The sequence below is a fragment of the Sminthopsis crassicaudata genome, chromosome 1 (assembly GCF_048593235.1).
Source record: "Sminthopsis crassicaudata isolate SCR6 chromosome 1, ASM4859323v1, whole genome shotgun sequence".
Lineage (NCBI taxonomy): Eukaryota > Metazoa > Chordata > Mammalia > Dasyuromorphia > Dasyuridae > Sminthopsis > Sminthopsis crassicaudata.
Genome location: NC_133617.1, coordinates 575,584,314 through 575,598,079, shown reverse-complemented (window position 1 = coordinate 575,598,079; position 13,766 = coordinate 575,584,314). Strand labels below are relative to the sequence as shown.

At 34.5% G+C, this 13,766-nt stretch overlaps 2 protein-coding genes and 1 long non-coding RNA gene across 9 annotated transcripts in view; 2 read left to right on the top strand and 1 right to left on the bottom strand.

Moving 5' to 3' along the window:
- ZFYVE16 (zinc finger FYVE-type containing 16) overlaps positions 1-7,375 on the top strand; it is a 66,066-nt gene extending 58,691 nt beyond the window's left edge. For 4 of the 5 annotated variants that reach the window (XM_074282194.1, XM_074282195.1, XM_074282192.1 and 1 more), the window contains exons 16-18: positions 3,100-3,205; positions 4,538-4,705; positions 5,572-7,375. In XM_074282194.1, the coding sequence (XP_074138295.1) occupies positions 3,100-3,205; positions 4,538-4,705; positions 5,572-5,733 (436 nt within the window). In that variant the 3' untranslated portion in view covers positions 5,734-7,375. Of the gene's footprint in view, positions 1-3,099; positions 3,206-4,537; positions 4,706-5,571 lie in introns of those variants that run through there. The other variant, XR_012484764.1, reaches the window with a different exon arrangement.
- Positions 1-12,676, bottom strand: part of LOC141551002 (uncharacterized) — a 33,813-nt gene extending 21,137 nt beyond the window's left edge. The window contains exon 1 of the long non-coding RNA XR_012484765.1: positions 12,441-12,676. This is a non-coding gene — a long non-coding RNA (uncharacterized LOC141551002). The remainder of the gene's footprint in view (positions 1-12,440) is intronic.
- FAM151B (family with sequence similarity 151 member B) overlaps positions 12,568-13,766 on the top strand; it is a 53,062-nt gene continuing 51,863 nt past the window's right edge. Inside the window, exon 1 of one of the 3 annotated variants that reach the window (XM_074282202.1) lies at positions 12,568-12,688. In XM_074282202.1, coding sequence (XP_074138303.1) covers positions 12,664-12,688 — 25 coding nt within the window. In that variant the 5' untranslated portion in view covers positions 12,568-12,663. Of the gene's footprint in view, positions 12,755-13,766 lie in introns of all 3 variants that reach the window. The other 2 variants (XM_074282199.1, XM_074282200.1) reach the window with 2 other exon arrangements.

The following is a 13,766-nucleotide window of genomic DNA, read 5'->3' as shown; positions in this document are numbered from 1 at the left end:
ATGTATTAGGCTCCGTACTCATAAAAAGCCACAATTTGAACCTTGCTTCATCATTTTATAATAACAATCTTTTTTCTTATACCTAAGAGCCTAAGATTCTACTCTTACTAGCATGTTCTTTTAAAAAACTTTTCCTCCTGATCCAATTCAGTTCCAATTGATCAGTGATGAACAGAACCAGCTACACTCAGCAAAATAACACTGGGAAATGAGTGTGGACCACAACATAGCATTTGCATTCTTTCTGTTGTTGTTTGCTTGCTTTTTGTTTTTCTTCCCAGGTTATTTTTACCTTTCTAAATCAAATTTCTCTTGTGCAACAAGAGAACTGTATAAATATATACACATATATTGTATTTAACATATACTTTAATATGTTTAACATGTATGGCTCTGCCTGCCATCTAGGGGAGGGGGTAGAGGAAAGGAGGGGAAAAGTTGGAACAGAAGTGTTTGCAAGGGTCAATGTTGAAAAATGACCCATGCATATGTTTTGTCAATAAAAAGCTATAATAATTTTTAAAAAATGGAGAAAAAAATGAAAAAAGAAAAAAAAAAACTTTTCCTCCTAGCCCAGTAAGGTTTAAGAATCTCTCTCCTCTTTGATAATTGAATCCTAATTTAAAGAAAAATAATTTTATTCTTTGTCTTATAGATTAGTAGAGTTAAAATAAAAATGGGTGCCATTAATATAAACATAAGAATCCCCATGAGCTGTATATTGACTTGGTTTTAAAAGTAATATCTGTTTTATAAATTTTTACTGATTTAAGTATTTTCCAATTGCATTTTAATTTGGTTCAGACTATATGGATCCAAAGACAAGGCCCCTGACACCTCTGTTCTAAATGTGATGCTTTAAGGGATCCTTGTGTTTCTACTGAACTTTTATCATATATAAATTGTAGGTAACATATATATATTTAGAGCATATTAATATATGTTCTTTTATGTATTATTCAATTCTCTCTAAAATGCCAGGCTATGCAAAATCAAACAATAAAATTTTTGTTAGAAGTACAATACTTGGGGCAGCTAGATGGTGCAGTGGATAGAGCACCAGCCCTGATATCAGGAGGACCTGAGTTCAAATTTGGCCTCAGACACTTAACACTTCCTAGCTGTGTGACCCTTGGCAAATAATTTAACCCCAACTGCCTCAGCCCCCCCCCCCAAATATTGTAGTAGTACAATATTTAAAACCTTCATATATCAGTGATATATAAAAATAGAAACCTAAACAAAAACTAGTAGTAGCACAGCTTTTTACAAGTTCAATGGTCCAGAAATACATAAATACTAAAGTTGTAGCAACATCTATAGCCTTGAGACAGTTCCTGGGCCTGGCCCTGCTTCTAGCAATGTCTTAAAAAATTTAGGCAAGCTGTACCAGGTTTGGGACCATGCTGTAGAAGGGTAAATGGTGAGCTATGGGTTTTTCATCCATAGCTCCAACTATATTAAAAGATACATAATAAATATGGTACTTTACTTTGAATAAAACCTTATGGAAATGATCATCAGAAGAGTTTCATCTCTAAGTTATTCAGAAATGGTCTTGCATTTCAGTGTTTAATTTTTTTTTTAGAGAAAACTGAGGATAAGAAAACCTGTAATTCAAGTTATGCTCAACTTGTTTTCTAAAATATCACTTAAATTGGAACAAATTTGTGTTTTCAAAGTAGACACTATAAGCAGGACTAGATTTGAATTCCAAATCTATATTATCATTTACAGTTTTGTCTGCTTTGTAAATTTGCCAATCTGGGGGTCCTAAGTTTGTTATTCCATGAAAAGTATTATATTTTTTCATCTCATTAAAAACAATCAACTTTTTTATGATAAAAGATTGTTCAGGACAGGCAATTTGGGGATGTAGGTTAGTTTTCCTTGATTGCTGGGATGCCGAGCTTCATTCTCTTCTGTGTTTCGTAATTATGTTGAGTGGTCCTACCCAATTTGAATGATTGCTTTTAAATAAATATCACTACTTCATAGATTTAGAGCCTACAGGGGCTTTCTCATGTTACCTAATTCAATTCTCTTCATTTTACAATTGAGGAAAACTTTTATCTAGAGAGGTTTAAACGAGGTCATAAAGCTTGTAAATGGTAGAGCTACAATTTGAACTCTAAACCTACTGTTGTTTTCTATTAAGGCCTTTATAGCTTATCTTCACTATTTTTCAAAATCAGGCTTTGAAAATAGTTTTTCCTTTCCATTCACTTGCTTCCTAGATATAGTGGCGGTAATAAGCAGCATTTATAATTAGCTTTCTCCTGACCATTTGCAAGATTCTTTCTGACACTGATACTTTGTGACCTGATAACTGCATTTTTGGATGAGTTGAACTTAGGGTTTCTTTTTTATCTGGATTTTATTTATTTGTGTTGTCTCTGTTTCCAGTATTTTCTGGACAACTTTATTCCATTAATTAATATTTTAAAGATGGCATTAATATTTAAAAATATTTTGGGGGAGATGAATAATTCTTAGATTGCCTTCAACTAACTTTTCAGTTGTTTTGCTGAACCTCCTTTCTCAGGTTTTGCTGCTTTGCAGTCTGAAGGTTATCATCTAGTTTTTTCTTTTGCAATTTTTTTTTGTTCTTCCATTACTTATGTGTTTTCATGCTGTTTGAATTAAAATTTGTAAAACACTTTGCAAACCTTAATGTGCTATGTAAATGTTAATACAGTGCTTAAGTGATATTTTCCATCATCTTTTTTGTGTTGTCAGTTTTCATGTTCCTTTCTCTTTCTGCCCCATGATATTTGTTTATTGAATTAAGGCTTTTTTTGTTTGTTTCTTTTATTATAATTTCTGCTAATTTTCTTTCATGTTATTTATTTTTCAAACTTTATTTTGAGGCCAATATAAGAGAATTTGACTTGATCCTGACTACTCACTATATCAGTTTGCTGGAACTCTTAAGTATTGATAGTTTAAAATGTTAATTAGTCTCAGACTGAGGGATTTAGTAGACAAATATGGCATACTTTGGCTTTTGCTTTGGAGATCACCTTTGGCTGCTTAAAAATCAATAGCTTGTAAACAAAGAAATTCTTTAAGTAACATTTATTTTGTTTTGTTCTCTAGTGTTATTAGTGCAATAGATGGAAAATCATTGGAAGGAATTCCAAGTGAAAAAATACAACAGGAAGCAGATTTTGAAACTGATGAGAAACTCGTAAAATGTACTGAGGTACTAGATTTATAGATTGCTCTTTCCTATATTTTGTTGATACGTATGTGTGCGCACACACACACACACACACAGGTATTTTCCTTTACATTTTAAGATTTTTTTTTTGCTGTTTTTATTCTTCCAAATTTGATATTATATACCAGATTTTTTATATACTGAAGGCCATGCCTGGAGAACTGAGGGTTGACCATCATTTAAAGAAAAATTTCCATCATATTGTACAAATTTGGATAATTTTAGGGGTATTAGTTGAATTATTGCTATCTCAAGAGTTTTTTTTTTTTAATTGAAAAGTAATGTGTCTAGTGAATGGTATTTCACTTTCCCAAGATGAAAACGATCATTTTACTTGGAGATCTAGCTTATTTTTTTATCAGTAAATAATGGACTGTGCTGATCCATTCATACTCTGTTTCCCCTAAATCAATAAATAGGTCACCTAAGATCAGATTGTGTGGGTATAGAAGATCTTGAATTGCTGTGCTATTTTTTCATTCACATAGAAGTTCTTACTGAGATATTTTGGTCACATTAACATAATTTTATCTTTTCACTTCATCTGCTTTTCCCATTATGACTTCCTGCTCTTCCTATCTCCCAAAGAACCATATCTTTTTTTGAGAAAAAGAGAAGAAAAAAAAATAGTTCAGCAAAATTAGCCAGTCAGATCTGACACCTATAGTCCCCTACCTCTTCAAAGGAGAGGGATAGTATTTTCATTTCTCTTCTTTGGATACAAGATTAGTTATTATAATTATGCCCCAAGTATTGATTGTGGGTGTCCTTTTCATTTACTTTGTTGAAGTCATTGTCCATATTGTTGTTTTTTTTAATATTACCTAGTTCATATATTTTCCCATTTTTGTTACCTTTACCACTTCTTACAGTATGTTAAAATATGCCATTATTTTCAAGTAGCATAATTGTTTAGCTGTTCTAGCATCATTTTTCATATTTTTTTTTTTTGAAGCATTCAGGATTATGTGACTTGCCCAGAGTCATAAAACTAGTTAAGTGTCTGAACTTCAAATTTGCACTCCATTTCTTTGACTCTAGGGCCAATGCTTTATTATCCACTGTGCTTGTTGCCCTGATGTTAAAGTATTTCTTCCTATAAAAGCTTTAGACTGGCACATTTAAGCCATTAATGGGTCACTACTGGTTTTCATTTTCTGTTGAGGTGTGTAATGTTCATGTTATAACTTCTTGTTAAAACTGAAGTGTTTAGAAATATATCTCATGTTGCATTAGTCACTTTTAAGATTATTGATCTTGGCTATATAATCAGAAATAAAAACCAAGACTTATTTTCTAATTACTGTATTACAGGTATTCCATTTCCTAAAGGATCAGGACTTTACAGTATCAGGAAGTCGTTACCAGTTTGCTAAAGAGATAGCAATAGCTGGCAGTGCTGCACTTTGTTCACATCTTAAAACTCTAAAAAGTAATGGGATGAATAAGATAGGACTCAGAGTTTCCATTGATACAGATATGGTAATGTAGAATTCATTTTTTTTCTTTTTAAAATATATGTATATGGCATGATTTAATAAAAGTTTACTTTACTTGACTATCACTTAAAAGGAAGTAAATTTAGTATAAAATTTTCTTATTTTGTTAACATTTATTTCCTGTTTAAGGTTGGAGTCTTATCTCAACATATTTTGTATGACTTTGTCCTTCCAACTTTTCATACTTACTTAGCATACTGATCTTATGTGTGTAATATTCAATATATACTTAATAATTACTATTTTCTGTGGCTTATACCATTTGATTTTGTTTCCTCCTCTCTGAGGCCTTCTTTGGTAACTTAAATATAGTTAGAAGTTAGAAAAACTATACATTAATTTCTACTGGTTAATATGTGGCTTTTATCATAAATACTCTTCAGTTAGTATTTGGGTAGATAATCTTTTTTCAATTTGATTATAGATCCTTAAGGGCAGGAACTATTCACTATTTTTCTTTCTTTTATATTTTCCCATAGCACTTTTAATATAGTAAATGCTTTAAAGGTAGTAAAATGATTGTCATTATTACAGAGGCTAAAATGAGACAGAACTTTTAAGTTTTATTAATTTCCTGTTATCCAAGCAAGATATATAGTAGGAATGTTTGAATTTATAGTTTCATCATCATGATGGGCTTTGTTTAAAGAATTTCAACCTTTAAATACTCAAATATAAATAAAAATGGTAGGCATGTACTGTAGAATAAAATGTCTATTGCTAACATGTCAGTATATTTAAACTCACTAATGTTTAGGAATCCTTGCTATTTTCATAATCTCTTAAGTTAAGATGGAATGTTGTGCTTATACCCATAAATCATTTGGAATTTTTGTATTTTTCTTTCAGGTTGAATTTCAAGCAGGATCTGGAGGCCAGCTTCTTCCTCAACATTACTTAAATGATCTTGATAGTGCTCTAATTCCAGTGATCCATGGTGGGACCTCCAATTCGACTGTTTTACCATTGGAGATAGAATTAGTGTTTTTCCTTATAGAAAATCTATTTTAGCAAAAATAAGTGCTACTATAGTAGCATTATAAACTGATTTGTTAGAATTAACTTCAGCACCAAAGCTGTAATGATAAGACACTAAATAGATGTTTGAATTAAACGTTTGAGCTTAGCGTTTATGATGAGATTAAATATTTAAAAATCCTAGCACAGTATAGATAACCCAAAAGTTTCAGATATCCACAATTTCTGAAACTTTACACTTATTACAGGTACTTTAAAAAAAAGGGCAGTCTTTTGTCTTTGGGAAATCTGAAACATTTACTGTGCTAGTTTTAATGCTAAGCCAAAGTATCTGCAATTAGCTATACCTCTTTATGTCCACAACTGTTTTAATGAAAATTCTTAATAAATGTCACCTAAATCAGGAACATCTTTTGCATATATGCAAATAAAGATACTCCCATTTTCAATTTGTATTTCAGTGGCATAGAACTGTTTTTGTACCCCAGAGTGTATATAAGTACAGTAAGATTGCTGATTTGTATTATGAGTATCAGCTGACTGTGTACTTAAAATACTCTTGAGTATTTGGCTAACAAAATGGATTTTGCCTTTTTTCTTCTCCAGATTTAGTATCTGGGTTTTTCCTGATTAAATATACATAAGTCAAATGATTGTAGGTGCTTTAGGAACTTGTGCTTCTATATGTAAGTGTATTGTTTTTTATAGAAAAAATGACTCAAATCTGTGTTTTATATCTGTATCTTTAATAATTTATAAATGGGTGATATTTTTATACTATAGTGATTTCTTCTCCCTCTTACAACCCTTTATAGTATATCAGTATATTTACAACTCCCTTGAGTGATTGACGATAGGCCTGACAGATGACCCTTGAAGTAGTCGTTATGTAGCAATAAATAAAGCATAAAGCAAGGTTTCTTTTCCTTTTTCCTTAATCCTTGAAATCTATTTAGCAGCCCTGTTTTACTTTCAGGGAAAACTATTAATGTCAATTTTCATGAACTACTTTAGGATATTTGAAATTCTTTTTATAGTACTTATTTTTGATAATGGGGTATTAACAGAAGTTAAACTCTATTTATGTATTTGCATTACAAACAAAATCTGTGCCTGAATACAAAGGTTCAGTGAACCCCCTTCCCCCCATCAGGTTTGACAATTAACTGTTACATAGCTTCCCTCTTTGCTACAAATAGAACAAAAATAGTAGTGAAGAAGCAAAGGGTGCATTTCAATTAGTGCTAACAATGGGTTATAGAAACCTAATCATTATTTAGATGCCTTTTTGATTCTCATGTGGGATATTTATATGTTTTTGTATCAAAAACACTCCGTATGTATAGATCAAGAAACATCACACTAATTAACCCTGTTTTAAGAAATATACAATCTAACAACTTGAATACAGAGAGGTCAGAGTTATAACTCAGGATCCCAAATCTCAGGATAGAAGAGATTGGGGATATTGGTAAATAAAAACATCTAGTTTCTGTTGAACTACACCTCTAATAATTAGTCTAAGACAGCAGTGGTACAGAATAACCACTCTTCTGAAGTAGCTAATTTAGCAGGTGTAAATATTGTTAAATTTGCAGATATTTGGTGAAATGGCAATGTAATAACTTGTGAAGTATACTGTAACTGTATAATATAAAAGCAATTTGTTATTAAATTGGATTTGTTTTTTGTTTTTTAAGTTCATGTTACAATTTGACATGAAAATGACTGCACATTCTAAAGAATTAGGATATTCTCTGTGGTCAAGTAACCCAAAACAGTTGTAGGTGCCTTTCCCATGAAGTTGATATATTTATACTTAAGTTGCATTTAGACTATATTTGAAGAATTTTTTTATTATCTTCATGCATTTATCTTTCTGAATAATTTTCTGGTAATGTTTTTCTGATTGTTACTTGTTAATTCATCAAGATTTGAGTTTATATTTTTAAGTGAAGAGAGAGACTTATTTTGTCTAAATATCTTCATAAGTGTTTTTTGCTTCCCTATTATTACAACAGTACTTTGGGGTTTCTGAATGTTAAGGTGAGAGCTACACAGCTGTAGGCAAAACCCATTTATCTCATAGTTTACATTTTCTGAGCACCCTTGTGCTGGATAGAATGAAAACCACCAAGTATAGAAAGGAAAAGGCCAGAAGAATTCTGTGTGTGTGTGGGTGTGGGTGTGTGTGTGTGTGTGTGTGTGTGTGTAAAATCAAAAAACAACTGAACTTTTTTTTTTTTTTTTTTTAAGAAAGCAGTTTATAGGTGAACAGTTTGTTAATTCCATACCGTGAATTAAATTTGAAAGCTGAATTAAAAGGTTTCATTAATATACACTTTTAACAAAATATATATTTTCAATGACATGAAATTTATCCTCTAACATCAATATTTGGTAACTGAATTTAATAACACCAGAATACTAAATGTGATAATTGTGGTAGTAACATATGGAAATTGTCATTTTAAGTGCCTGAATAATGCTGAATTGTGTTGCAGAGTAGGCAAACAAATTTCTAGCAGTTAAAATTTAAGTTGGAAGACATGTTTTTCCCATTCTCTTTAAGTGTTTTGCTAATTAGAATTAATAAAGTATACTAAGCTAGTTGCAAAGTTATTTTTTAAAAGTTCTGTCTACAACTTTCTTCTTTTATCTCAATGACTGCTAATGAAAACAAAGTTACCAAATTAGTTTAATTCTGTCAAAGCTGTATTTTGTACTGAGTCTAAAACCAGTATTTAAATGTTCCCTTTTTTAAACTTTTACTCTGGGCTTTGACTTCTGCTGTTTAACCTTTCCATGATTAGTAGTGTTTTCATGCATACTTCACAGATGAAGAAAATAATCTTTGCTTTTAATAAGGAAGGATATTTATTTATTTATTTTTCTGAGGCTGGGGTTAAGTGACTTGCCCAGGGTCACACAGCTAGGAAATGTTAAGTGTCTGAGAACAGATTTGAACTCTGGTCCTCCTGAATTCAGGGCTGGTGCTCTATCCACTGCGCCACCTAGCTGCCCCGGTAGGATATTACTAAAAAATGTACCAGTTTAGCCAAAATTATAGATGTTATTGTAACCATCAACAAATATATCTTCATTTTGGCCCTTGTTTTTTACCCATGTGTCCTTGGGCAAATTACTTCCTTGAATTCTGCCTTTCATTCTGTAAAATAGCCAAGGCCTATGAGCCCAACTGGGCTGTAGGGAATCAATTGAGTTTTAACACTTATGGAGTGATTTGAAAACTGTAAGACAAGCTAAAATAGAACTAAAATTTAGAAAAGTAAAGTTAAGAGAATGGTTTAGAGGAACAAATAATACCTGTAGTAATATGACAACACTGCAAAATGAATCATGAGGATGAATTCAACAAAAGTTATTACCATTTTCTTATGGAAGTTTAGATGTGATCATTGAGGCCTGAGTCTTTTTGAAAAGATGACTTTAAGAAATGGGTGAAAGTAGAATTAAGCTTTAAAAAAAAGCCTAGGAAACAAAAAACTGGAAGCAACTTAAGTATCCAAAATTTTTAAAAAAGCAGTTGTGGGGTTGAGTTGCTGGGAGTAGTGGTGTTCTCAATAGTAAACAGAGAAGTTTGGAAGAGGGGAGGGTTTGGAGGGAAAGTTGAGAGTTTAGTTTTGGACATGTTTAATTTAAATTAAACTGGGAAAACCAGTTCAAGATATCTAATTGGCAATAGGAGATTCAGAAAATGAGGTCAGCAGAGAGGTTAGGACTAAAAGAAGTAAATCTTAGAATCATGGTATAGATGACAGTTGAATCCATGGGAGCTGATGAGAGCACTCAGAATACACAATAATAAGGTTGATGGTATTGAATTTTCCTGGCTAAAATGGAGATTTCAGTGTGAAGACCAAATTTGAAAATATGGCAAAGAACTTATAAAAGTATAAAAGGATATACAGTTAGTTGTATTTTGATACTATAAAAATGGTAATTTCAGTGTGGTTAGACTTTATACCTTCCATCTTCATGACTTGTGATGAGTTTTTTAAAAAGTTATCAACGGTGGCTAATGTGTGATGATATACTGTGCCTAAAAAGAAAGATACTATGAATGGAATGCCAGATGAATTGTTCATGAAGACTCTCTAGCTTATGAAACCTGTTACAATGGTGTGTGCTGACAAAACCTTGTTATTTGTGGTTGCAGCATAAGGCAAAAGAATGGCTATTATTGGAACGGTCAAGTTATATAACTTTTCAGCTTAAGATTCTCAGTAAGGTAGAAATAATTTACTTCAATAAACATTTATTAAGCTTTGATTATGTATAAAAACACTGTTAAATGGTAGGTATATAGACAAGAAAAATCATAAAATATATAGATAAATAAGTAAATATACAGTAATTTGATAAAGAAGAGAGTTCTAACATTTTGGAGAAGGTATGTGGACTTGAGCCTTGAAGGAAGTTAAAACATTCAGAGCAAAGGTGTGGAGGTAGAGATTTCCTGTTGAAGGAAACTTGAAAAGCAAACATCTTGGCAGAGACTTTTTGACACAAGAAGAAAATAGTATGTTACTATCAGTAAAGTTTCCTGTGTTGGGTTTTTTTGCCTTACTGAATTCCTTTGTCACAAGGGAAATAGGGCCTGAATAGGAAATACTATGATATAAAGATAAGATAGAGCTAAAATTTAGAAAAGCAAAGGCACGGGAGCAATGTGGAAGAACAAGAAGTATCTGTAATAATATAACAACATTGCAAAATATATCATGAGGATGAATTTAATAATTTATTAATCACCTATGTGGCACATAAGCAAAATGAAAAACCTGTCCTCAGAGTTTCCACTCAATCCACTGAATTCCATTCAATAAGAGCATGTATACATTAAATATATCTATACAAAGTTTTGGGGAGGGAAGAAAGGAGAACAATTTAATAACGCGTTTCAGAGGATGCAATCAAAGATTAAGAAAAAATAATATTTATGAAGAAATGAGAAATGAAGAATTAGAATAACATGAATAGGTATAAGAGAAAAGGGAGTGGTGCTAAGAAAAAGCAGCTTTGACTTAGCCAGTCCACAATATAACATACAGGCATTGAGTAGAGCTAAAAAGTCAAGTGAGCTCCCTTCTGTCAAGGCAAAAGCAATCTTAATTTGGAAATGAATTCCAGAGAAAGTGAGGGGAACTATACATGATTTGACAAAGCAAGGAGGGTTCTGGGTCAGGCTAATTTAAAAAGAGTGAGGTAGACTTCATCCTGAGTCTGCTCTACTCAGCAATGGTCTAAATCCAATATGGATAAAATCATATGATAAATGTAAACTTAGATTATGTCATCGACAAATATTTGTTAAGCACTGTCAGGTACTATATGAACATTAGCCAGTACTATAAAAATTAGTATCATTTCAGACACAGATTTGCTTAGTCATCAGTATTTAGTCCATCATTTGCAAATGTTCAGTTCAAACAAGATCAAGTAATTGGGTGGTCCTGTAGTTTTAGTGTAAACACTGCTTTAAACAGAAGCAATCTTAAAGTTCAACATGTCCAAAACTAATTTCTTTTGAACTTTGTCATTATTGCTGAGAGCACCTTACAATTTCCTTGTCAGTCAGGCTCACGTCTTTCTTAAAAAGTCCCCCTTTGACCTCACATGTAGCCAATCTGTTGCCAAGACCTGTGGATTCTGCCTTCCCAACATCTATCTCTTGCTTATGCTCCCTTTTCTCTGACACCGCCACCACTCGGGTACAGGACCTTATCAGTTCACATCTAATTCAATTGTTTTTTAGTCATGTCCAGTTCTTTGGGGTCCCATGCCATTTTATTGGCAAAGATAATGGAGTGGTTTGACATTTCTCTCTCCAGCTCATCTGACAGATGAGGAAGCTGAGGCAAAGAGGATAAAGTGACAAGTCCAGGGTCACACAGCTATAAGTGCCTGAGGCACAAAATGATTCCTAACTCCAGGCTGGGCTACCGAGCTACCAACTCTGCACTTTGTAATAACCAGTGGTTTTCTCTGCCTCGTTCTCCCTACTCTGCTATCAGAATTATCTGATCACACCAATCCCTTACTCAATACACACTCCAGTGGCTCCTGATTATCTTAAAGATCAACTAAAAATTCTGTTTGGCTTTTGCAGTCGCTGGTAACCTGGTCCCTTTCTATCTTAACCTTGATTCCCTCCTCCACGTACGATCTACGGACCCGGGACCCTGGCCTCCCGGCTGTCCTCGAATCATATAACACCAGGATTTGCCCGCTTCCGGACCACAGCCATGTTTACCGGCTGTACCAAACTTAACAATAGATGTTATCACAGATATAGAGATAGAGATACCGGCTTCGGACGGGTGCCTAATTCCCCCTTCGGGCTACTTTCAAGTCCCGGCTACACTATCTACCCTAGCCAACCCCTCCTCTAGTCTCGGCTAAACGGCTTGGTCGCCTCTCGGAGAAATGGAAGCTCCCAGAGGGCAGGCACTACGTTTTTGTCTCTTCATTTTCTCAGAGCTTAGCACACAGCAGATGCTTTATGCTGGGTGACAACTTTAACGGGGACAAGGGAGAAAGTGTATGGGACTAGTCGTGGGCTGGACGGACACAACGCGTGTCCAAGGGCAACTTCATCCCCGCGAGCTTTAGCTTTCTCACCTACAAAGCAGAGAAGTAACGTTTGCACTACCTACCTCCTAAGGTTGTGAGGAAGCATCCTTCTTTTTATCTTACCCTGTCCTCAATTTTCCTACCTGGCAGTCACTTTTCTTCGACCCACCCTTAAGAGCAAACACAAACACCGAGACCCGCTTCCGGTTTCGGTTACGGAAGAGTTCTCCCAGCAGGAGACTTAACAAAATAATTCCGGCAGGCCTCGTTTTCAAGCGTTGGGAATTCCGCTTCCGTCCCTTAGCCAACTGTGGAAGGGGACGCCGTCATTCTGAGCCTGCGCGTGCAGAGCCGTACTTCGTCCCCATGGCAACGACTGTTGGGGGTCCGGGTAAGCGTTGATTGCTGTAGACTTCTCTTAGGGTTCTGGAATTGGAGCTTTTCAGGAGCTAATGAGGTTGGTGGAGGGCCTCCGGTCCTCTCTAGGGTCCGTTAACCCCTTCTTCCTTCCTCAGAACCTCGGTTTAATAGCCCCAGAAAGTCTCGCGAGGTTTCTGCCCCGACTTTGACTTCTGCGTTGTGTTCCTCCCTACTGGGACCGGGACTGGGGTCGGCGACTGGGAGAGTGGGGCACCGGCCGAGGAGCGTCGGGAAGAAACCTGTCTGGACCGGTGTGGATGCGGGGGGCAGCCCTAGGGAAAGGCAGACGTGGTGCAGTTAGGGTCACCTCCTTCCTCCGTCTCAGTTGTTGCAATAAAAGAATTTTCCCCAAGTCTCTTCCCCTCAGATCCTTCAAGAATTCCTTAGCTTTCTCCTCAGCCTCCTACAAATACAATGGAAGTTACTCTTAGGAATTTATATTGTGAGGGAGGAGTTAAATCCACATACATAATCCACACGTACCACACGCCCTTATGGTTATGTATATTTCAATTACATGTGTAAGCATGTAACTAAATGTATATTAAGCATATTTTCAGGCAGCTCAGCGACTTAGGAATGAAACCCCTCCCTAAGAGTCAGGACCACCTGAGTTCATATCTGCATAATTATTATATATAAATATTAAATGTACACCTTTTTAAAAAGTAAAAGTAGCATGTGAAGAGAATAAACATCAGGTAGTTTATAAATCGAGAACAAAAAGTGTAGGAGGTGAGGGTCAGGAAAGGCTAATTCCGCAGATGGGGATAGGAAGCTGAAATTCTAGGGAGGGCCTTTGAACAAAGAAAAGGGGTTCAAAAAAGTTGTGATTCAGCTAATTGTACACGATTTCATAGTCCGATTCTTTTTGTACAGCAATAACTGTATGGACATGTATACATATATTTAATTTATACTTTAACATATTTAAGATGAATTGGTCAGCCTGCCATCTGGGTGGGGGGGAAGGAAGGGAAAAATTAGAACAAAAGGTTTGGCAATTGTCAATGCTGTAAAATTACCCATGCAAATATCTGGTAAATAAA